This window comes from Muscardinus avellanarius (assembly GCF_963383645.1).
Source record: "Muscardinus avellanarius genome assembly, chromosome: 10".
Lineage (NCBI taxonomy): Eukaryota > Metazoa > Chordata > Mammalia > Rodentia > Gliridae > Muscardinus > Muscardinus avellanarius.
Window position 1 is genome coordinate 103,523,890 of NC_137796.1, and position 24,104 is coordinate 103,547,993.

The following is a 24,104-nucleotide window of genomic DNA, read 5'->3' on the forward strand; positions in this document are numbered from 1 at the left end:
GTTAACGATATTGTGCAGCTGTGTAATTAGGTACATTCACTAACCCTTGGTACACGTGTCTCTTCCTGATTGAAACAGATCCTTCTAGTCAAACCTCAAGTCACTTGTCGGCCCTTCGTGACATCACCTTTTTTAACTCATGTTTTATTTAGACAGGACCTAGCATTCAGAGAACACACATCATTGAAATTTGCCCTGGTTCTGAGATTAGCTAGTGGTATTAGCCCTTAATTGTCTAGAGAGAGGCTGCTCATAAGGGAACGCAGCAGTTAATCGACGCAGGTCACTGCCAGCGGGATCCAACACTCTCCAAGATTTACCAAGCACTTATTAGGATCCCGGCCCTTTCTATGAATCTCCTAATTAGATCCTGAGACCAGTAGTGCGGTTATCCCCACTTTACAGATGTGCAGGCCAAGGTGCTGATGCTGAGAACTCTCCCTCCTGTGTCCTGGGACCCTTCTCACCTCTGCACAATTAAACGCCACTAAGTCCTGTAGTGAGAATAGTGGACACACGATTTCAGTTTTCATCACGACTCTTAAAACCCAGTGGGAGCCGGGCGTGGTGGCGCACGCTTGTAATCCCTGCGCTTGGGAGGCTGAGACAGGAGGATCGTACAGGTTCGAAGCCAGCCTCGCTACTTAGTGAGGCTCTCGGCAATTTAGTGAGACCCTGTTTCCAAATAAAATATAAAAAAGGTCTGGGAGTATAACTCGGAGGTAGAAAGTTTCTGGGTTCCACCGTCAGTACCACCAAAACAAAACAAAACAAAACAAAACAAAACAAAACAAAACCCAGTGGGGCCAGCAGAACTCCGGGTCAGACCACAGTCCCTCGCGTAGTCTAAGGATGCTGCGCGACTGCGCCTGCGCAGACTCCGTGACAGAGGGCGGGGCCTGTCGGAAGCTGACGCGGCTGCCGGCGGCGTGGGCGTCTGCGCAGACTCAGTGCTCGCAGGGGGCGTGGTCTCCCGGGGGCGGGGTGGCGGGGCGGAGTCGGCGTCTGCGCAGGCTCCGCTGCCGGGGGGCGTAGCCGGGGGCGTGGCCTCGCCGCGGCGCCGCTGACGTGGAGGGCCCGGGTTAGCTGGCGCGGCGGGCGGAGGGCTCGGGGCGCGGCGGGCCGGGCCGGGCCCGGGCCCGAGGCAGCGGCGGCGGCGGCGGTGGTATAAAGCCGGCGACGGGGAGCATGTAATGTCGGAATGCGGAGGCCGCGGCGGCGGCGGCAGCAGCAGCAGCGACGACGCCGAGGACGAGGGCGGCGGCGGCCCCGCGGGCTCCGGCTCCCCCGGCCCGGCCCCAGCGTCCTCGGCGGGCCGGCTCCGGCGCGGGCTGCGCGGCGCCTCCCTCATGGCGCGCCGGCGGCCCGAGCTGCTGTGCGGGGCCGTGGCGCTCGGCTGCGCGCTGCTCCTGGCCCTCAAGTTCACCTGCAGGTGAGGCGTCGGTCCGGGGCGCGGCGGCCTCGGCGGAGCTGGGGGCTGACCTTGCCCCGAGGCCGGGCTTGACCCTCCCGCGACCCGCGGCCGCGGCCACACTCTCCCTCGCCCCCGGATTCCTGTGCCGCTGCCCCCACGTGACTGCTAGGGTCTCTGTCACTTCTGCTCGAGCTGTCGGTCCTCGTTCCCCCTATTTCCCTTCCCTCCTGCCTGCAGTCGTAGCATTCACGGCCATCTCGGAGTCCCAGGCCAGTCGAGGCACTCACTGACCTCACGATTACCAGCCAGCCCCCACTGTTCTCAGCACTGTTAAATCAACAGCGAAGACGGAAGCTCCTGCTCCCTTGAGTGGATGGGCTGGGGGGTGAGCAGACGGCAAACGAGCAAGCGTAATTGTAAGGAGCTACAGTACATGCCCTGCAGGGACGAGAAGGGAGCAGGCTGGAACAGAAAGGCCTGGTTGAGGAAGTGACATTTGCAGCTTACCCAAGAAGGAGAGGAAGCCGCCAGCGCTGGGCCGACTTGGGCGGGAAGCGTGGCCTAGGTAGAGGGAGCAGCAGGTGCAAAGGTCTTGAGGCTGGACCGGCTGGGTGTTTTCCTGGAATTAGAAAAAAGGCTGGAATAGCTGGAGCAGAGTGAGCGGGAATGAAAGCTAATGTGCCTCTTCTCAGATACAAAATTTGTATTTCGGTCGTGCCTCTGGCCTCTCTGGTCCACAGTGTGTTTTGGGGGGATGGGACTGGGGATTGAATTTTAGGGATGATCTACCTCCAGCCCTGTTTTGAAACTGGATCTCCCTAAATTGCGGAGGCTGTTCTCCAGCCAGTGATCCTCGTGTTTTGGCCTCCCAAGTACTGAGATTACTGGTGTGCACCACCATGCCCAGCTCCATCATGTTTTTTGAGGCTCCAGTTTATAAAATCTCTGTGGTCATTGATACAGCTCCTTCGCTGTCAGCCAAGAGGAAGATTTGAACTGGGCATATATATTTTTTTTAGTTCATTGAGAACAGTATGTGGCCCCTATTGTCAGAGGATTGTTGTTTTTTGGGTATTTGCCATTGAACCCAGGGATGTTCTACCTCTGAGCTAGGTTCCCAGCCCTTTTTATTCTGAAACAGGGTCTTGCTACATTGTTGGGGCTGGCCTTGAATCTGCCATCCTCCTGTCTCAGCCTTCCAAGTACTGGGATTATTATAGGTGTACACCACTGCTCTCGGCAGGATTGGGAATTTTAGTGGAAAAAGAATATATTTTAATAACTGTTACTGAGTATTTGCCACCTTCCAGGTACTGTACTACCAGCAGGGTTTCTCAGTCTCAGCATAGTTGCTCCTTTGGGCCAGAAAATTCTCTGTTGCAGAGAGCTGCCCTGTGCATTCTCAGAAGCTGAGCACTGTCCCTTACTTGTACCCAGTAGATGCTAGATGCACATATCCCCAGATGTGTCAACCAAAAGTGTCTCTAGACAATGCCAGGTGTTTCCTGGCCAACAAAAGTGCCAGCTGGGGAACTAGTGTTTACACGAATGCAGTTATTAATTTAACACACAAGTGAGAGCTTAGTATAGATCCCTTTTAACCTTACAATCACTACTAAAGCCTGAATATACTGTTATCCTGCCCAATTTATTTATTATTTATTTATTTTTGCTGTACTGGGGACTAAACCCAGGGAATTCTACCTCTGAGCTACACCCCTAGCCCGATTTTTTTATTCTTTATTTTGAAAGAGGGTCTCACTGAGTTGTGGAGGGCCTCACTAAGTAGCTGAGGCTGCTGTGAACCTGGATCCTCCTGTCTCACCTCCCAAGCATTGGGATTTCAAGCGTGCGCCACCGCGCCCGGCTTTCTCCTGCCCAGTTCATAGATGATGAAGTCCAGCCACGGTTATGTTACAGAATCTGCTTCAGATCACACGCACCAACCAGGTGAACTGGAATTCGAGTTCTTCATCATCAGGAACTAGACTTTTAATCTTGGTTTTTAACATTGTCCCCGCAACGCTAACACACCAAATATTTGACAAAGTAGAAGGTTGCACGTTGGTCTTTGGGCTCAGAATAGGAAGAGAGATTTCTTCCTCCAGGTGCGTGGAATTTATTTAAATCCGCTTGTCCGGCTGTAGAAGTAATGAGTAACGTGTGTCCTGAGACGATATGACTTGATAAGAAAGTCCTTTGAGATTTCAGGAAGAAGGAAGAGTGGAAACTCGGTTTGTAGAGCTGGCAGAACGAGCGCCTCCGCCGCTTCTGGCGAGGAGAGCAAGCCTGTGAGCGACTGCTTGTTTTATTCATCTTTCCGTGCTACCAGCAGATGTGACACTCAGTTAATAGGGTAACTTTTTGAGTCTTTTATGGATTGCCGTCATGTTAATATTTTATTGCTGTACAACTGACTGAACATTTCTGACTCCTTTCCTTATTTTAAGATCTTTAATAGTCAGGCGTGGTGGAGCAGGCCTGTAATCCCAGTACTTGGGAGGTTGAGAAAGAGAATTGGAGGTATGAGGCCAGCCTCAGCAATTTAGCAAGACCCTCTTTCAAAATGAACGACAGGCTGGGCGTGGTGGCGCAGGCTTACAAGCCTTGGGAGGCTAAGACAAGAGGATGGCACAGGCGCGAAGCCAGCCTCAGATATTTAGAGAGGCTCTCAGCGAACTTAGTGAGACCCTGTTTCCAAATAAAGTATAAAATGGGCTTGGGAGTATAGCCCGGAGGTAGAAAAGCCCCTGGGCTCCACCCCCAATACCACAGGGGGAAAAAAAAAAGACTGGGAGGATAGCCTGGAGGTAGAATGCCCCTGGGCTCTATCCCAGTACCAAAGTAGCAACACAAAAGATCTTTAAGGACTGAAGCTTAAGGAGAATAAGTAAGAGTCTTTTGGAGTAGAGCCCTCTTTTCCCTCTTTCTTTCACTCTCTTTCTTTCTTTCTTTCTTTCTTTCTCTCTTTCTCTCTTTCTCTCTTTCTCTCTTTCTTTCTTCTTCCGCAGTAACTCCAGGGCTAAAGTAAGTGGCTTGCTCTCTTCATTGTTGCTTATCTGAGTTCAAAGCAGATAGTATGAAAGGCTGATTCCCGGTTGAGCCACAGCTAATAATTGTATGTTTCTCCGCATTTGCTCTCTACCTGCCTGCATTTCTGTGCACTAAATCTCCATGACTTTATTCTGCTTGCTTACCTTTTACTTTGAGTGTAAGGGGGGAAAGTGTGTGTGTGTGTGTGTGTGTGTGTGTGTGTGTGTGTGTGTATTACATGTGTACATTTATTCATTCTACTTTGTTACATTTTATTATTTCAAAGTTGCTTCAGATCCTCTTTGGAAAGAGGCTAGGGTATATATTTCATATAAAATTTGGGTTTTGCTGGGCATGGTGGCCCACTCTTGTAATCCTCGTGCTTGGGAGGCTGAGACAGGAGGATCGCACAGGTTCAAAGCCAGCTTCAGCTACATAGTGAGGCTCTCAGCAACTTAGTGAGACCCTGTTTCCAAATAAAGTATAAAATAGGTCTGGGAGTATAGCCCGGAGGTAGAAAAATCCCTGGGTTCCACCTCCAGTACCACCAAAAAAGAAAAATATAAATAAATAAATAAATTAATTAAATTAAATTTGGATTTCAACAGACTTCCCTTTTTTTGGTACTGGAGATTGAACCTAGGGCATTCTACCTCTAAGCTACATCCCTAGCCCTTTTTATTATTATTATTATTTTTGTGTGTGTGGTACTGAAGATTGATCCCAGGGGCAGCCCTATTTTATTTTGAAACAGAGTCTCACTAAATTGAGGATGGCCTCACTAAGTAGCTGAGGCTGGCGGCCGACCTGCAGTCCTCCTGTCTCAGCCTTCCAAGTACTAGGATTACAAGTATGCACCACCATGCCTGGCTTATTATTTTTATTTTGAAACAGGGTCTTGCTGAGTTCCTGAGGCTGGCTTCCAGTGTCTCAGACTCCCAAGAACTGAGATCATAGGCATGCACCACCATGCCTGGCTTGCAGCAGACTTCTCTTGTTTACAACCAATCCGTGACTTTTTGCACCTGGCACTTTGACTTCAGAGCTGTAGGAAATCTTTTGATCTAGGTACTTTTTCAGAAGTGTAAAGCAAATTGAAGAGATAAATGAAAACTAGTGAGTGTTTCTGATGGAGCAGAAACAAGTGTTTTTCTTCTCTGGCTAATGTTTACTTATTTATTTGTTTGTTTGTTTTTTGCCTTTTTTTTAATGGTGCTGGGAATTGAACTCAGGGGCATTCTACCTCTGAGCTATACCCCAAGCCCTATTTTATTTCTTATTTGGAAACAGGGTCTTGCTAAGTTGCTGAGTCTGGCTTTGAACTTGTGATCCTCCTGTCTCAGTCTCAGTCTCTCAAGTACTAGGATTGCAGGCATGAGCCACCATACCTGGCTGGCTAATGGCGTTTTGTTGTTCTTTTCTTATGGCATTGGGGAATGACACTAGGGCCTTGCATATATACGATTGAGCTACGTCTCAGCCCTTTTATTTCCTTTTTAGAGAGGGTCCCCCAAATTGCTCAGGCTGGCCTTAAACTTGTCATCCTCTTGCCTCAGTCTCCCAAGCAGCTGGAATCGTATGTGTACTTCTCCACTTAGCTAACGTTTGTTTTTGAGCCAGGTATGTCGGTGGGGTCAATCCCCAGTACTGCAAAAATAATAAATAAATAATAAAATAATGTTTGCTTTTTGGTTAGTCTTGTGTTTTATCTGGCTCCTTTACTTTAGGAGCCCCTCTAAACCTGCAGAGCAGAAATACTAAGTTGATGATTGAACTTTCTTGAGCTGTCCGATCCCTGCATTTTCCCTCAGATTGTGTTGTTATTTGAAGCTTAACATGCAATTTGAATGGTAGGAAAATAATTCCTCCAAGAAGCAGAATTTTAAATCTCTTGGAAATTTGTCAGTTGTCCCCAGACGGCCTTTCCCATTTCTCCTGTGTGGCCGTGGTCTTGCCGTTCAGCTGATATGGCACTGCCTCCCTGCCCCGGGGAGCTGCTGCTCCCTCTGTCTCTTCACCGTCTTAAATTCTGTACACGGCAGTGACCGTTTTGTGTCTTTTTTTTTTTTTTTTTTCAGTACTAGGGATGGAACCCAGGGGCATTCTACCTCTGACTTATACCCCCAGCCCTATTTTTTAAATTTATTTTGAAACAGGGTCTCACTGAGTTGCAAAGGGCCTCACTAAGTAGCTGAGGCTGTCTGTGAACCGCGATCCTCCGGTCTCAGCCTCGGGAGTGCTGGGATGACAAGCGTGCGCCACCACACCCGGCTTCATTTTGTGTTTTCTGTTGTTAACTGTTTACAGTGTTTGGTTATTTGCCCTTTGTTCTCCTGTAGAAAGTAAGCACCTTGACAGCATAGTCCGCCCGCTGCCATAGCCAAAGCTCTAGCTCGAAGCGCTGTCTGCAACACAGTGACTACTGTCAATAAACACACAAGTGCGTGCGCGTGTCTGTTACTGAGGCTTGAACACGGGCACTGCTCTACCACTGAGCGTCTCCAGCCCTGCTTTGTTTTCTAAAGATTGAAACAGGGTCTCTCTAAGTTGCTGAGGCTGGCGTTGAACTTGGAATCCTTTTGTCAGCCTTGCAAATCCTGGGATTACCGGTAGGCACCGCCACACTGGCTTCAGTAAACTTTGTTTTAATAATCATTTATGTTTTAGTAATCATTTATGTGATCAAAACTTCCAGATTTTGAAGTACGTACATAGCGAAGGCTCTAGTAGACTGCAGGATCAAAGCGTTAGTTTCGCTAATGACTGGCTGAGTTGTTCATTTAACGCTTGCCGGGCCAGGCGTGCAGGTTTGAGGCCAGCCTCAGCTATTTAGTGAGACCATGCTTCCAAAGAGAAACAGAACAGGCTTGGAAGTGTAGCTCAGAGGTAGAATACCCCAGTTCAATCCCCAGTAACACGCACGCACGCACACGCACACGCGAACAAAAACGTTCTTACCTATTCTGAGATTTCACACAGATGCGGCCATAGTGTGTGTACTTGTTGGTGTCACTTTTCACCCACACAGTTGAGCGTCCTCAGGTCATGGTGTGTGTGAGCAGGTTGTTTGTTTGAATGTCGGGATGACGTGTCGCTGTAAGGTACCCGCAGTCTGTCTATCCTTCTACCCGGTGAGTGAGCCAGCTTTCTCAGTTATTGTCCGCATGGCTTATTTTTCTCACTCCTATGCTTCCATTCTATGCTTCTATGCTTACGATGTGTATCTCCTTTTTCTTTTTCCTTTTGTGGTGCCGGGGATTGAAGGGGCCTTGTGCGTGCCAGGCAAGCGCTCTACCACCAAGCCACACTACTAGCCTTTTTTTGTGTGTGTGTGGTACTGGGGATTGAACTGAGGGCAATTCTACCTCCAAGCTATACCACTGGCCCTATTTTTTATTTTGAAACAGAGTCTCACTGAGTTGCAGAGGGCCTCACTAGGTAGCTGAGGCTGGCATCGAACCTGTGATCCTCCTGTCTCAGCCTCCCAAGTACTAGGATTATAAGTGTGCATTGCTATGCCTGGCTAAAATGTTTCTCTTTTAGATAACACACAATTGGGTCTTACATTTTACTCTCTGATAGTTTCTTTGTCTTAAAACTGGGCTGTTTAGTTAGTCCTTTTATATTTAATTTTTCTTATTATTATTTGCAGTACTGGGGATGGAACCCAGGGGCATTCTACCTCCGAACTACACCCCCAGCCCTATTTTTTATTCTTTATTTTGAAACAGGGTCTCACTGAGTTTCAGGGCCTCATGAACCGCGATCCTCCTGTCTCAGCCTCCACCATGCCCGGCAATATAATTATTGATGTGATTGGGTTTACGTCTTCTTGCTACTTGTTTGCCATGTACCATATGGATTGTGTTGCTCTTTTGGTCCTTCTCTGCCTTCTTTTGGGTTAACCCAGTATTTGCTTTTAGAGTTCTGTTTTTTGTCTTATATTATTTTCTAGCTAATTTGCTATAAGGGTTTTTTACAGCGTTGGTCCAGATATGTGGACAGCGTAAGGTGTTTGTTAGGTCTTTTTAACTTGATGTGTGAACATAGCCCCAGCCAGACCTGTTTGTCTCCCTGGGAAAGTTGTGGCTACTATGATTTCTGGCCACTTGTTTTATGTTGTTGTTGTTGTTGGTTTTTTTTTTTTTTGGGGGGGGGTGGAACCCAGAGGCTTTCTATTTCCGGGCTATACTTCCAGACCTATGTTATATTTTATTTAGAAACAGGGTCTCACTAAGTTGCTGAGAAGTAACTGAGGCTGGCTTCGAACCTACGCGATCCTCCTGTCTCAGCCTCCCAAGCGCGGGGATTACAAGCGTGCGCCACCATGTCCGGCTTTTTGTGTTCTTTTTTAACTCCTCCTGACCTGCTGGGCACTTAAGGTGTTCAGAAAGTCTGCTTTCCAGTTAATGGGCTATTGCTTTGTTACTCATCTTTCTTACCCTTATCTTTTGGATTATGTTGTATATGGAGAAATGTACATTATCATTTATTTATTTATTTATTTATTTATTTATTTATTTATTTATTTATTGTGGGTCTGGGGATGGAACCCAGGGGCATTTGAGCTCTGAGCTACAGCCCCTGCCCTATTTTTTATTCTTTATTTTGAAACCAGGTCTCACTGACTTACAGAGGGCCTCACTAAGTAGCTGAGGCTGTCTGTGAACCATGATCCTCCGGTCTCAGCCTCCCGAGTGCTGGGATTCCGCACGTGCCCACCACGCCCGGGTGTATATTTTAATTTAATTGTTGCTTTGTCTGAATGATTTGGATAAGTACTGGCCAACCCTACCTAATAAATGTAACGTTTTCTCAAAGTTGAGTAAATTGTAAGCATCTCGCATAGAAATCTTACTAGCATGTATGTTCCTGCCCTATACCTCTGAGCGTGAGTCGGTAGCTCTAAAAGGCCTGGAGATCATTGGCCCTTGTGGCCGGGCTGCGAAGCGGTGAGGATGGAGATGCTACAGAGTGGAGACAAGGCTGCGCTCTCCGCTGACCCCTGCCCATGTCTGCAGGCGTGGCCACGTGCTAGCGCATGGGACCACTTTCTGCTTCAGGATAATGATTTGGGAATTTGTTTTAATACTGAGGATTGAACCCAGGGGCATTCTAGCCTCTGAGCTACACCCTTGGCCCTGTTTGTTTTATTTTGAAGCAGGATCTTGCTAAGTTGCTGAGGCTGGCCTCAAACCTGTAATCCTCCCATCTTAGGCTCTCAAGTACTAGGAGAGGCCTTTTTATTTTTTTTAAAGCTTCATTCTCCTTTCAAACAAAGCTGTTGTTAGAAGATAAACTAAGCAATCTTGTTTGTGTTTGCTCTTTTTTAGTCGAGCAAAAGATGTGATAATACCAGCAAAGCCACCTGTCAGCTTTTTCTCCTCGAGGTCTCTGGTCCTTGACCTCTTCCAGGGCCAGCTGGACTATGCGGAGCACGTTCGCCAGGATTCGGAGGTGGTCCTGCTGTTCTTTTATGCCCCGTGGTGTGGACAGTCCATCGCTGCCAGGGCAGAAATTGAGCACGCAGCGAGCCAGCTTTCAGACCAGGTAATGCTGACATTTAACCGAAAAGCTAATGACTATTAATCCTGTTTATAAAGGCAGATGTCTGCAGAGAGACGCCTCGTCCGACTGGCTGTTTCATCAAGGTGAACTCCAGGAGTGCTTTGTTGATCATAAAGCCTTCTCTGAAGAAACAAAGGATTTCTCACTGTGATGGTCATGGTTGGAGGCAAGGGTGGGAGCGGATTCTGTGTGGGAGCACCAGGCTGTGTGGGTTCAGCACCTAAGGAAGTACGGGGACTGAGAATCCTATTTCCCGCATATCTATTTGATATTTTGCTCATTAGGTTTTTTTTTTTTTTTTTTTTTTGGTACTGGGGGTGGAACCCAGGGGCTTTCTACCTCCGGGCTAGACTCCCAGACCTATTTCATATACATATACATATACATATATATATTTGGGTGGTACTAGGGATGGAACCCAGAGGACTTTTACCTCCAAGCTACACTCCCAGACCTATTTTATATTTTATTTGGAGACAGGGTCTATTAAACCAGCTGAGGCTGGTTTCGAACCTGCACGATTCTCCTATCTCAGCCTCCCAAGCGCAGGGATTACAAGCGTGCGCCACCACACCCGGCCTCTATTTCATATTTTGTTTGGAAACAGGGTCTCACTAAGTTGCTGAGAGCCTCACTTAGTATCTGAGGCTGGCTTCGAACCCGTGTGATCGACCTGTCTCAGCCTCCCACGCCCTGCTCATTAGGTATTTTATGTAGGAGAAATTTATGTGTGATGTGACTACATTGTAACAAGGCTGACCTTTTTAATACTTGGAGCAGGACTATATTCAGCAGATGTTTAATGAATATCACCTTTGGACTAAGAAAGAGAGAGAAATAGATAAATGAGTCATCTGTGTAACATGGTTTTCAGCCCAGTGGATCCCAGTTACCCTTAACAGAATAGTATTTTATGTTGTCCTTTTTTCTGTCCTGAAAAGGAATTAAGAGATGATAAAACTTCCGTACATGTGTAATTTCAAAATAATCTACTACACTAATTTTTTTTCTTTTTTTTCTTTTTCTTTTTTTGGGTGGTACTGGGGTTCCTGCTCCGGGCTACACTCCACTCCCAGACACCTTTTTTTTGGGGGGGGTGGTACTGGGGGTGGAACCCAGAGGCTTTCTACCTCCGAGCTATACTCCCAGACCTATTTTATATTTTATTTGGAAACAGGGTCTCACTAAGTTGCTGAGAGCCTCACTAAGTAGCTGAGGCTTCGAACCTGCACGATCCTCCTGTCTCAGCCTCCCAAGCGCAGGGATTACAAGCATGCGCCACCACGCCTAGCTTCCCAGACACCTATTAAAACATTTTTTTAAAATTTGGAAACAGGGGCTCTTAAACCAGCGAGGCTGGCTTTGAACCTGTGTGATCCTCCTGTCTCCGCCTCCCAAGCATGGGGATTACAAGTGTGTGCCACCACACCCAGTGTTCTACTACACTAATTTTTAGCAATAACAAAGTCATGGTGGGTCTGGTGGCGCATGCTTGTAATCCCAGCATTCACTTGTAATCCCAGCATTTGGGAGGCTGAGACCGGAGGATTGCGGTTCACGCCAGCCTCAGCTACTTAATGAGGCCCTCTGCAACTCAGTAAGACCTGGTTTCAAAATAAAGAATAAAACTAGGGCTTGGGTGTAGCTCAGAGGAATAATGCCCCTGGGTTCCATCCTTAGTACCACACACACAAAAAGTCATGGAGAATAAAGGAAGTTAATTTTAACTAACTTTTGTATATCAGTTTGTAAACGCTTGGGGAAAGCAAGTCCTCGTACCTCTATGTCTAGTTGCCGCAAATGGGAACCTTTGGAATGCGTGTACAGGTGCGGTGTGTCCCTCCATGCCACAGGGTGTTGTGATTGGCTTCCCGCATGGCGAGAGGCTCTGATGAAGGCCCAGACCGACAGAGTGCTTTCCCTCCTCAGTTCACACAGAAGCTGCAGTCTTGAGAGATGCTGAGAATACAGCCACCACGCTTTGGATTGGGTTTGGATAGTAACGAACAGGTTTCTCTCCAGCATCAGTGCTTGGCAGGCATGTAGAATTACTGTAGGATGATAGGGATGGACCTCTGCCCTACACGTGCTCAGAGACCCTACGGGTGTCTCGGAGGCGCCTGTCTCTAGCCATCGATCTGAGGCCGCTCAGGCAGGCAGCTGAGTTGCAGTTCATCTGGAGCACTCTCTTGGTTTTTCTTAGACACAGAAGTGTTAGAGGTGGTGACTAGGTGTCCTGCCCACCCATTGAAGCCTTTGGTGTGTGTATTAGTAATGTTAGTAGTAATGGAGCACTAGGAGGCAAGCAGTATGTAAATATAAAAAAAAGCGCCACTTTATCAGTCTTGACCAAAAGTCCCCAGTTTTTTTTTTCCCTCTTCTTTTCTTTGTACTGCTGATTTAACCCAGGAGCATTCTACCTCTGATCTACACTAAAGCTCTTTTATTTTATTTTATTTTATTTTATTTTATTCTATTTTATTTTATTTTGTGGTACTAGAGATTGAACTGAACTTTACTCCTAGACCTATTTTTTATTCTTTATTTTGAAACAGGGTCACACTAAGTTGCAGAGGGTCTCACTAAGTAGCTGAGGCTGGTCGTGAACCTTTGTAGATCCTCCTGTCTCAGCCTCCCAAGTACGAGGATTACAAGCGTGCAGCACTACGCCCGGCTATTTTTTATTTTGAAATGGGTCGTGCTAAGTTGCTGAGGCTGGTCTTAACCTATAATCTTCCTGTCTCAGCCTCCTAAGTACTGGGACTACAGGTGTACACTCCACTCATTCCCGAATTTTCTGAATCTAGAGGCCAGAAATCGCATCTCTTCTGTGAAGAGTAGGGGAAGACCCTTGTGCTTTTGGTGAAGCTTAAAGTAGCATTATTTTGTGCTTAGTTCCGCAGCATGTCCTTCTGATGGTGACCCTGGAATGCTAAGGACTGTATTCCAGCGTGCCAGGTTCTGTGTTCATCCCCGACGGCTCTGGGAGCTGGTGCTGCTTGTTAGGCCTGGTTTTCTGAAGCTGGACCTCAGAAGCCTTGTAGGGTTTAGAAGCCTGAGCAGTTTGTTAAAGTGCCCACAGCCAAGGCTGCAGGCAGTAGGGGATATAGAGCCACCCACAGTGACTGGCCCTGCTCTTTTATTTATTTTTATTTTTATTTTTGGTGGTGCTGGGGTTCCTGGAAGCCCTTCTACCTCTGGGCTACACTCCCAGACCTATTTTTTTTTAAATATTTTTATTTGGAAACAGGGTCTCTTAAGCCAGCGTGGCTGGCTTTGAGCCTAAGCGATCCTCCTGTCTCCCCCTCCCAAGCGCAGGGATTATAAGCCTGCGCCACCATGCCTGGCTATTTTTTAAATTTATTTATTTGTTTGTTTTTGTTTTTGGTGGCACTGGGATTCCTGGAAGCCCTTCTACCTCCGGGCTACACTCCCAGACACCTATTATATTTTTATTTGGAAACAGGGTCTCTTAAGCCAGTGTGGCTGGCTTCGAACCTGCTTGATCCTCCTGTCTCCGCCTCCCAGGTGCGGGGATTACAAGCGTGTGCCACCACGCCCGGCTAGCCCTGCTCTGTTAAAAAATTCCTTCAGCTCCTTCAGATTGAGAGCTTATTGGTCTATGTGCTCAGTGTGGAAGTGGAGTGGGCTTAGTTTGGAAATAGGCAAAAATGTTTTGAACCATACTGCTTAGTAAAATTAGCAAAAGTGGAGATTGTGCTCCTTTTTTTTTTTTTTTTTTGCGGTACTGGGGATGGAACCCAGGGGCATTCTACCTTTGAGGTACACCCCCAGCCCTATTTTTTATTCTTTATTTGGAAACTGGGTTTTACTGAGTTGTAAAGGGCCTCACTAAGTAGCTGAGGCTGTCTGTGAACTGTCCTCCTCTTGTTGCAGCCTCCTAAATGCTGGGATTATAAGCATGCGCCACCACGCCCGGTTTGTGCTCCATTTTTGAGTTAAAAAAAAAATAGATGTCAACTTAAAGGTGCCTTTGGTTCTTTTTTATTTTTAGAAATAGACTCTCAGAGGAATTTTTTGTTTTCTTTTTCTTTCTTTTTTGGTGGTGCTAGAGATTGAATTTAGGGGCATCTTCTGAACTATATCCCCAGTCCTATTTTATTTGTTTATTTATTTATTTTGTAGTACTGGGGGTGGAACCCAGGGGCATTCTCCAAGCAACACTCCCAGCACTATCTTTTATTCTTTATTTTGAAACAGGGTCTCACTGAGTTCCGGAGGGGCTCCCTAGGTAGCTGAGGCTGTTCTCAAACCACGATCCTCCTGTCTCAGCCTCCCAAATGCTGGGATTACAGCGTGCGCCATCATGCCCGGCTTTTCATACATTTTCAATAAATTTGACTGAAGCATACAGAAAAGATTAAAGAATTTTACATAAACTCACCACCTAAGTTCTGTTGATTTTTTTTTCTTCTTCTTTTTTTTATTGCAGTACTGGGGATGGAGCCCAGGGGCATTCTACCTCTGAGCTATACCACCACCCCTATTTTTTATTCTTTATTTTGAAACGGTCTCACTGAGTTGCAGAGGGCCTCACTAAGTAGCTGAGGCTGTCTGCGAACCACGATTCTCCAGGCTCAACCTCCCGAATGCTGTGATTACAAGCGTGCGCCACCACACCAGGCAAAAAATAGTCTTTTTCGTTTTTTGATTCTCAGTTTGACGGTCAAAAGACGTATCCTTTGTGTTTGTTTGCAGCACTAGGGATTGAGCCGGGCTCTGTACGTGCAGGGCTAGTGTCTGAGTCTGAGCTCCTCACACAGCCCTAAGTGTCCGTATATTCATGCTGAGACAGTGCTGCTTGGCACACACTCACTAGAATTCTAAGCAAGTAATTTTTCTTTTGGGCCAGGCTTCTAGTCCTGGCCAACACTAGAAAGAAGAGTCTGTCTGCCTTTTTTTTTTTTTTTTTTTTTTGGTGGTACTGGGGGTGGAACCCAGAGGCTTTCTACCTCCGAGCTATACTCGCAGACCTATTTTTATATTTTATTCGGAAACAGGGTCTCACTAAGTTGCTGAGAGCCTCACTAAGTAGCTGAGGCTGGCTTCGAACCTGTGTCATCCTCCTGTCTCAGCCTCCCAAGCCCTGGGATTACAAGCCTGCGCCACCACGCCCGGCTTTTTTTCTTTTACTGGTAACTGATGACCTTCTTTGGAAGCTTGACACTTTTTTATGTGTGTACTTTCTGTTTCAATGAGAAAAGACTAGTTCCATTTTTATAATTCTGTCTTTTACATTTTGGTAACTAGTTTCTCATAGTCATTTAAAAACCTTTTTTTGGCTCTGCAGGTGTTGTTTGTGGCAATTAACTGTTGGTGGAACCAGGGGAAATGCAGAAAGCAGAAACACTTCTTTTATTTTCCTGTAATACATCTGTATCATCGAAGGTAAGGGCTTTTCAATAGTGTTTCTAATTTCAGTTAAGTTCACCAACTGATAAATGAAATTTTTGTCTATATAAGGATGATATCGTATATTCATTGTAGAAAATTGATAGACTATAAATAAAAAAAGAGATCTGATCATTTTATTAGTTACCTAGAATCACTATGTTTTGATTCTTCTATGAATGTACATGTCTACCTCCTTTTTATAAATTAAAAATGGAATCAGGCAGTAATAATACTACTTCCTAAACTTTTTTTCCACTTTTGTGAACATCTTTTTATGTCATTATATATATTATAGCATTTGATTGATTGATTGGTTGGTGGTCCTGGAGATTGAACCTAGGGGTGTTTTACCTCTGAGCTATACCCCAGCTCTATTGTATTTAATTAATTAATTAATTTATTTTGTGTGTGCAGTACTGGGAATTGAACCCAGAGGCATTCTACCTCTGAGCTATACCCCCATTCCTCTTTTATTTTTTATTTTGAAACAGAGTCTTGATAGGTTGCTGGGAGTCTCACTGAGTTGCTGAGGCCGTCCTCAAACCTGTGAACCTCCTGTGTCAGCCTCCCAAGTACTGGGATTATAGGAGTGCACCACCATGCCTGGCTCCTGTTTTAGTTTTGAAACAGGATCTTGCTAAATTACTGCCTGCTGGCTTAGAACCGGTGATCCTCCTGTCTTAGCCTCACGTACTGGGATTCAAGTGTGTGCCGCCATACCTGGCTTCACTTTTCCTTTTTTGTATGCTAGTGACCAAGCCTGGGACCGTGCACGTGAAGGCGAGCCCTTTACCACTGAGCTTCATCCTCAGCCCTCTATAACATTATTATTATTTTTTTTTTTTCAGTACTGGGAATTGAACCCAGGGGCATTCTACTTCTGAGATACACCCCCATCCCTATATTTTATCCCTTGTTTTAAAACACGGTCTCATTAAGTTGCGGAGGGCTTCACAAAGTAGCTGAGGTTGGCTGTGAACCTTCGATTCTAAGTACTGGGATTATAAGTGTGTGCCACCACGCCCAGCTTACAGCATTAATTTTTTTTTTTTTTTTATGGTACTGGTGATGGAACCTAGGGGCATTCTACCTCCAAGGTACAACCCCAGCCCTATTTTTTATTTTTAAAAAGGGTCTCACTGAGTTGCAAAGGACCTCACCAAGTAGCCGAGGCTGTCCTCAAACCACAATCCTTCTGTCTCAGTCTCCCAAATGCTAGGATTATAAGCATGTGCCACCGTGCCCAGCTCTATAGCATTAATTTTTGTTTTGTTTTTGCAGTACTGGGAATGGAACCCAGGGGCATTCTACCTCTGTGCTACCCTCCCAGTTCTATTTTTTATTCTTTATTTTGAAACAGGGTCTCACTGAGTTGCAAAGAGCCTCACTAAGTAGTAGCTGAGGCTGTCCTCAAACCACAGTCCTCTTGCCTCCTCAGCCTCCCAAATGCTGGGATTGCAATAGCATTAATCATTATTATTATTATTATTATTAGATTTTTTAAATTTTAATTTAATTTTATTTTATTTTGCGGGTCTAGGGATGGAACCCAGGGGCATCGACCTCCGAGCTACACCCCCTGCCCTATTTTTTTTATTCTTTATTTTGAAACCGGGTCTCACTGAGTTGCAAAGGGCCTCACTAAGTAGCTGAGACTGTCTGCGAATTGCGATCCTCTGGTCTCGGCTTCCCAAATGCTGGGATTATGTCGGGCATGGTGGTGCAAGCTTGTAATCCTAGTGCTTGGGAGGCTGAGACAGGAGGATTGCACGGGTTCAAAGCCAGCCTCAGCTACTTAGTGAGGCTCTCAGCAACTTAGTGAGACTCAGTTTCCAAATAAAATGTAAAAAATAGGTCTGGGAGTTTAGCCCGGAGATAGAAAGCCTCTGGGTTCCATCCCCAGTACCACACACACACACACACATGCTGGGATTACAAGTGTGTGCCACCACGCCAGGCTTTATAGCATTAATTTTTAAGTATAAATTTCTCCATTGAATGGCTGAGCTACTCAGAGCTCTGCAAAGTTTTTAAAAGTATGAATTACTGCATTGAATGGCTATATATTTCAGATGCTCAAAAAGTACTTCACAGTGCAGAAATACAGAAATTCTTCATCTTGTTACCGGACAGCATCACATGGTTAAGAGTCTATCTTGGGAAGAAAATTGCTAGTGGTCCACAATTCCATATTCATAATTATGAACTCACACAGAGGACTGAAGATAAAGCTTTATGAATCTTAGCCCCTGATAAATTCATCTGGCCTGAAGTAACAAGAGACCACCTGTGGCTTTTATCACACTTAAGGTTCCTCATTTTGCTGTAGAAATACTGATGGTTGGTTTGGAGTATTGCCCGAACCCTGATGTGGATATTAAGTCGTGTCTGAGAATCTGACATGGAGGGTTCTGGAGACACAAGATAGACTTTAGGCTTTGTACAGTATGGCTGGCTTGGCGTTTGTGGAGGGCTAGCCAGCTAAAGGAGATTGGTTAGGAGGAGCCTTTAGGTTTCCCTTTTCCTTCCCTCTCAGCTCCCTGGGCTTCAGTCATAGGGGTTTATAGTAAGCATCAGCAGACCGTCACTTACGGGTTATGTATCCCACTCTAGCCCACGTCTGTATCTCTAAGCTGTGGTGTGGCACGTACTATTGTTTCTAGGAGCAATTGATAGTGTTTGGCCAGTTTTCTACCCAATCTCCACCCCCAGATCTTCTTTTGGTATTGTTTGTAGTTTCAATATTTGTAGTCAGAAGTCAGTTTTTGCTTAAGACCATATTTGGAACCCTCATCCTGCTTCTTGCTCAGTAATTTGGAGGTTCTGCCTCTATTTTGAAGATTAAAATGTAGGGTTTTTAGTATATAAGAATAGTTTCTCAATAACTGCCCCAGGGTTACTTGTTTCCTTTTACGGGTAAACATAAACTGTACTTGAAGGTTCGAAGACTCGACTCTATGGTGGGCGATGAACTTGCCCTCCTGAGGCGCCCGTTGTCCTCTTTGGCTTTAGAAATGGGCACAGATATCTAGCAGGGCTTCTGCTCTTTGCAAGCTGCCCAGAGGTGAACTTTTCCTGACATTAAAACCAGAAGAACTCCCTTTAATTGAATATAAATGTCATTTTGAGATACATGGCAATGCACTATTGTCTTAGACTGTTTTCTTGGCTTTTGTAGAAAGATTAAAAGAACATCAAAAGAACTTTATCTAGCCTTCATCTATCTATCTAGCCTGGTGCTCTTGTTTCCCAGATGAGGAATTTAGATTGGTGCTCTCTTGGAGATAAATGGCCACCCCTCGTCTTTGTTGAAGTTTTCATTGTTGAAGTCAGTTCAGACCCCTTTCTACTCATTTCAGCATTTACCATTCCAAAGTGTACCCAGAATGATTCCCAACCAATAGCTTCTTCATAAACTCCTAAGACAGAGAGACGTGCACACGCGCGTGCACACACACACACACACACACACACACACACGCACAAGCGCGCGCGTGAATGTTTCCCTCAGGCAGGCGCCGTGGGCTCGTTCGTGGCAGCCCGAGGTTCTCCTTGAGTCGCTCGCAGCCGAGCCTGTTGTTTCTCGGCACTGAGCAGCGCTCTTGTTTGTGGCTTTGGTTGCTGCTGTCGCTTTGCTATAATGACTCATAACAGAAACTTATTAGAAGAAACTCAAAGGCTCTTCTGCTTGTGAAAGTGGACCTTGCGTTGATAGCAGTCACACAAGAAGTTTTATCAAGGATCTGAAGCTGGGAGGGGGCTTCTCACAACCCGCTCTTACCGTGGCAATGGCTGTAGTTTGTTGGCAAAACATGTTCTGCCTCCTTCATTCTGGGATCTGGTAAGCTTTTGCAAGTCATGGGTACCTTTGTAATATTATACCAGGAGCACTCAGCATAGCCTGTTGGTTATATAGATGAGGTGTCTGTCTGTCTAGCAGACAGGTTGGCTCCTCTTTGCTAATCAGAATGAGTCATCAGATGCTTTTTTGATTTTGTTTTTAATTAAAAATTATTGGTGATCGATAGGGTCAGTGGTGATGGTGGTAATTTCTTAAATGAGGTATTTTGCGGTAAACCTTGAATTCTTAACTCTCCCAGTTGTGCATGTCCAGTGCTGTTTTATTTTTTTCATGCTAATATTCCTTTGCCATCATATTCTGCAGTGCACACCAAGAATTGTTTTTCTCATACTGTTCTATGTGTGTATGGTGTGAATGCTTGTAAGGATGTGTTACAGTATTGTGCGCATGGCTTAGAATTCTTTGCTCTGCCCATTGTTTCTATCAACAGTAAGTTTAGTGTCCATTTGTATTTAGAGAGAAGAATGGTTACAGAGCTGCTGAATATTAATGACCTCCCCCACCCCCTCACTTACCATCCAGTTATATTTGTCTGTGTGGGAGATTGAGAGACCCATGTAAGAGCAGTGACTAGAATAACTGTCTGGTGGTGGCATTGCTTAGCAGTGCTGGGTCGCACTCCTGTGCGTCATGAGCAAAGCTTGGACGGAAAGGGAGGTAGGTCACGTGCACGGTTCCCTCACGGCAGACTTTCACACCATGTTCTTTCCCCCTGTTGCAGGAGAGCCTTAGACTTGTTCATTTAGCAGTCCTTTGTGTGAATGCCTGTGGGAATACTTAATGACTGCCCTTTAGTAGGCCAAAGGCCAACTGCTCAACGTTTCCGTGATTTCAGAGTTAACATCTAAAAGAATTCTGCCTGCCAGTGCTGCATCGTGTTAAGGTCCTGGGATCCTTGAGGATGCGCTCAGCTTCTAGGGCTGCTCGTTTTTGTTTTTAAAGAAATGTGAGAAATTATTTCTTTCAGAGACTGCAGTGAATTTAGTTTGCACTTGAATTGAGCTCATAGCAGGTATTAGCTGTATTAGCTGCTTGCATCTCCCTAGTATAAATGCTGCTTCTTAATTATCCCCCCAGTTGCCTCCAAGCAAAGCCACCTGTTCACCTCTGAAAGAGATGGGTGTGAAAGCAAGGCGTGTTCATTCTGTGGTGATGATGATTTTAGTTACACGTTACAGGCTTAATGCATGGTGTATTATTTTTATTTTTATTTTTTATTTTTCGGTACTAGTTTTGGACCAATCGAATACAAAGGCCCCATGAGTGCTGTTTACATTGAGAAGTTTGTCCGCCGGGTGATGAAACCACTTCTCTACATCCCATCTCAATCAGAATTACTAGATTTTCTCTCAAACTACGAGGTACTTATCTTTCATATCTCCTCTGTCCCCAGGCCTTTTATTGAGTTGTGCTGGAGTGTTTGTATTTAAACAGGTCCCCCCTTTAAGACCTCCTGAATTGTAGTAATTAAAAGGTAATATTCTAGATAAGCCCCAGCTAATGTATATTGAAATAACTGATCACAATGACTTTTTGGCCAAGTGAGTGTGAAGAGAATAGAAAACCTGCAAAATCTAATCTTCTCTGTGTTTTGCTTGGAAAGGTCAGTAAACCTTCACATTGTCTTATAGTTAATTTAGAGTACATGAGAATTAATTTACAGTTTATGTGCACTTGCAAATTTCTGAGAATGTCATTGATGCTGTGCAACTGGCCAATTGTAGTTTAGCTTTTTTGTCTCTAACTCTAAATCTGGCCAGACATGGTGGAATGTGTCATCCCAGTGCTTGGAGATTGAGACAGGAGGATCATAGGCTTGAGGACAGCCTCAGCAGTGCAGTGAGGCCCTCCGCAATTCAGCAAGACCCTGTTTCAAAAATAAAAAGACTAAAAAATAGGACTAGGGATGTAGCTCGGAGGTAGAATGCCCCTGGGTTCCATCCCTGGCACCACAAAACAAAAAGAAAGATAGAAAGAAAGAAAGAAAGAAAGATAGATTGATTTGAAGTGTTGGCTTCTAATTTGGCCATATCTTTTTCTCCTTTATTTTTATGACAGTCTTGTCTTCGACCCACTGTCAAGGCAGCAGTTTGGCCGTTTCCTGTTCATAAGTCATGAGCATTTATTCTGCAGAACTGGAAATGGTCTGTGTGTGTGGTTTTTGTTTTTGTTTTTGTTTTTGTTTTTGTTTTTGTTTTTGTTTTGGTGGGTCTGGGGTTCCTGGAAGCCCTTCTACCTCCGGGCTCCACTCCCAGACCTATTTTATACTTTTTATTTGGAAACAGGGTCTCTTAAGCCAGTGAGGCTGGCTTCGAACCTGCGCGATCCTCCTGTCTCCGCCTCCCAGGCGCGGGGATTACAAGTGTGCGCCACCGTGCCCGGCTTGGTTTCTGTTTTAATCACAATACTGAGGCAGGTTTGAGTCTACAATTTTTCTCTCAGATAAACAGTAAAATGATGCCTACCTTAGAAATCGTAATGTGGCTACACAACTGAAATGAACTTGCAGAGTGAGCTTTGCTGCTGCAGAGGAGAGCCCCGCCATGTACAAGAGTCTGCTTCCTGCAGCCGCCCAGCTGTCTGCCTCTGTTCCTCGAGGCTGCTTCTGGCTGCTCACGACACAGACAGGAAGACACAGTTCGTTATCATGGACAACATGCTCAAACAGAACCCAGTGCCGTTTCTATTTTGGTCAATGCTAAGTTGATAAGAAAGAAATAGGAATAATAATTTGTGTGTGCGTGTGGTACTGAGGATGGAACCCAGGGGCCTTCTACCTCTAGGCTTACACCCCTAGACCTATTTAATTTTTGGTTTGGAAACAGGGTCTAAGTTGCTGAGAGCCTAAATTGTTGAGGCTGCCTTTGAACCTGTAATCCTCCTGTCTCAGCCTCCTAAGTCTAGGATTACAAGCATGCGCCACCATACCTGGCTGACTAAGTAGTGTTAATGTAGTTATTAAAGCCACTAGTTTTATGGCTTTTCTAATTTCGGTAGTTTTTTTTGTGTGTGTGGTACTGGGGTTCCTGGAAGCCCTTCTATGCTCCCAGACCTATTTTTGTACTTTTTTTATTTGGAAGCAGGGTCTCTTTAAGTCAGCACGGCTGGCTTCGAACCTGCGCGATCCTCCTGTCTCTGCCTCCCAAGCGCGGGGATTACAAGCGTGCACCACCACGCCTGGCTAATTTCAGTAGTTTTTAAAGTATTAGTCATCTTAGGTTTTGGTAGCTTCTACATCAGAAATGCTTTCTTTTTTTATTTTTTTAAAGCATGTAACAAAAACTATATGCTTTGTACCTTATAATCTACCCACCAAATGCCAATAGTATTAGTATTTCAAACTTTGTTTTTTTTTAAATAATAATAATAATAATAATTTTTTTTTTTTTTTTTTTTGTGTGTGTGTGTGTGTGTGGTACTGGGGGTGGAACCCAGAGGCTTTCTACCTCCGGGTTATACTCCCAGACCTATTTTCTATTTTATTTGGAAACAGGGTCTCACTAAGTTGCTGAGAGCCTCACTAAGTAGCTGAGGCTGACTTTGAACCTGTGCGATCCTCCTGTCTCAGCCTCCCAAGCGTGGGGATTACAAGCGTGTGCCACCACGCCTGGCCTTTATAATTCTTTTTGGAAACAGGGTCTTTTAAGCCAGTGAGGCTGGCTTCGAACCTGCGTGATCCTCCTGTCTCCGCCTCCCAAGTGTGGGGATGACAAGCGTGCCACCACGCCTGGCAAAAACTTTTTTTGTGTGGTGGGGATGGAACGCAGAGGCATTCTACCTTAGCATTACACCCCCAGCCTGATTTTTTTTTTACTTGGAAACAACATCTCACTAGGCTGATGAGTCTCGCTGCTTGCTTAGACTGCCCTCAAATCTGTGATCCTCCTGTCTCCGCCTCCCGTACTCAGATCATAGGCGTGTGACATCATTCCTATGATGCCTTACAAACGTCTCTCTGCAGACAAAATATATTTCAAATCCTTTTGTCAATTTCTATAATTTATCTATTTAAGAGCAGTTATTTAGCATGCCTTCTTTTTTTTTTTCAGTACTGGGAATGGAACTCAGGGTCATTCTACCTCCAAGCTACACCTCCAGCCCTTTTTTTTTTTTTTTTTTTGGCAGGTCTGGGGATGGAACCCAGGGCCATTCGACCTCCAAGCTGCACCCCCTGCCCTATATTTTATTCTTTAATTTGAAACAGGGTCTCACTAAGTTATGGAGGGCCTTACTAAGTAGTTGAGGCTGTCCACGCACCGTTATCCTCCAGTCTCAGCCCCCTGAATGCTGAGAGTACAAGTGTGTGCCACCATGCCCGGCTCCCCAGCCCTGTTTTTTATTCTTTATTTTGAAACAGGGTCTCATGAGTTGCAAAGGGCCTCACTAAGTAACTGAGGCCCTCTACGAATGGCAGTCCTCCTGTCTCGGATTCCCAAATGCTGGGATTACAAACGTGCACCACCACACTCGGCAGTCTTTTTAATTTTGAAACAGGGTCCTACTGAGTTGCCAAGGGTCTCACTAAGTAGCTGAGGCTGTCCATGAATTGTGATCCTCTGGTCTCAACCTCCTGAATGCTGGAATTACATGTATGCATCACCACACACCCAGCCCATTCATTCTTAATAGTTTGGTATGCCAAATTGTTTTAAATTTAAGTGGGACTAGGCATGGTGGCCCATGCCTGTAATCTTAGTACTTGGGAGGCTGAAACAGGAGGAGCACAGGTTTGACGCCAGCTTCAGCTACTTAGTGAGACCCTCTGCAACTTAGTGACACCCTGTTTCCAAGTAAGAAATAAAATAGGGCTGG

General features: G+C 45.4%; 1 protein-coding gene across 1 annotated transcript in view; it reads left to right on the plus strand.

Moving 5' to 3' along the window:
- Nucleotides 1-1,193: 1,193 nt before the first annotated feature.
- The window catches only part of TXNDC11 (thioredoxin domain containing 11), a gene marked incomplete at both ends in the record, with an annotated part of 70,564 nt that continues 47,653 nt past the window's right edge, over nucleotides 1,194-24,104 (plus strand). The window contains 4 exon segments of the mRNA XM_080703443.1: nucleotides 1,194-1,432; nucleotides 9,781-9,997; nucleotides 15,327-15,424; nucleotides 20,524-20,653. Of these exon segments, the coding sequence (XP_080559569.1) occupies nucleotides 1,194-1,432; nucleotides 9,781-9,997; nucleotides 15,327-15,424; nucleotides 20,524-20,653 (684 nt within the window).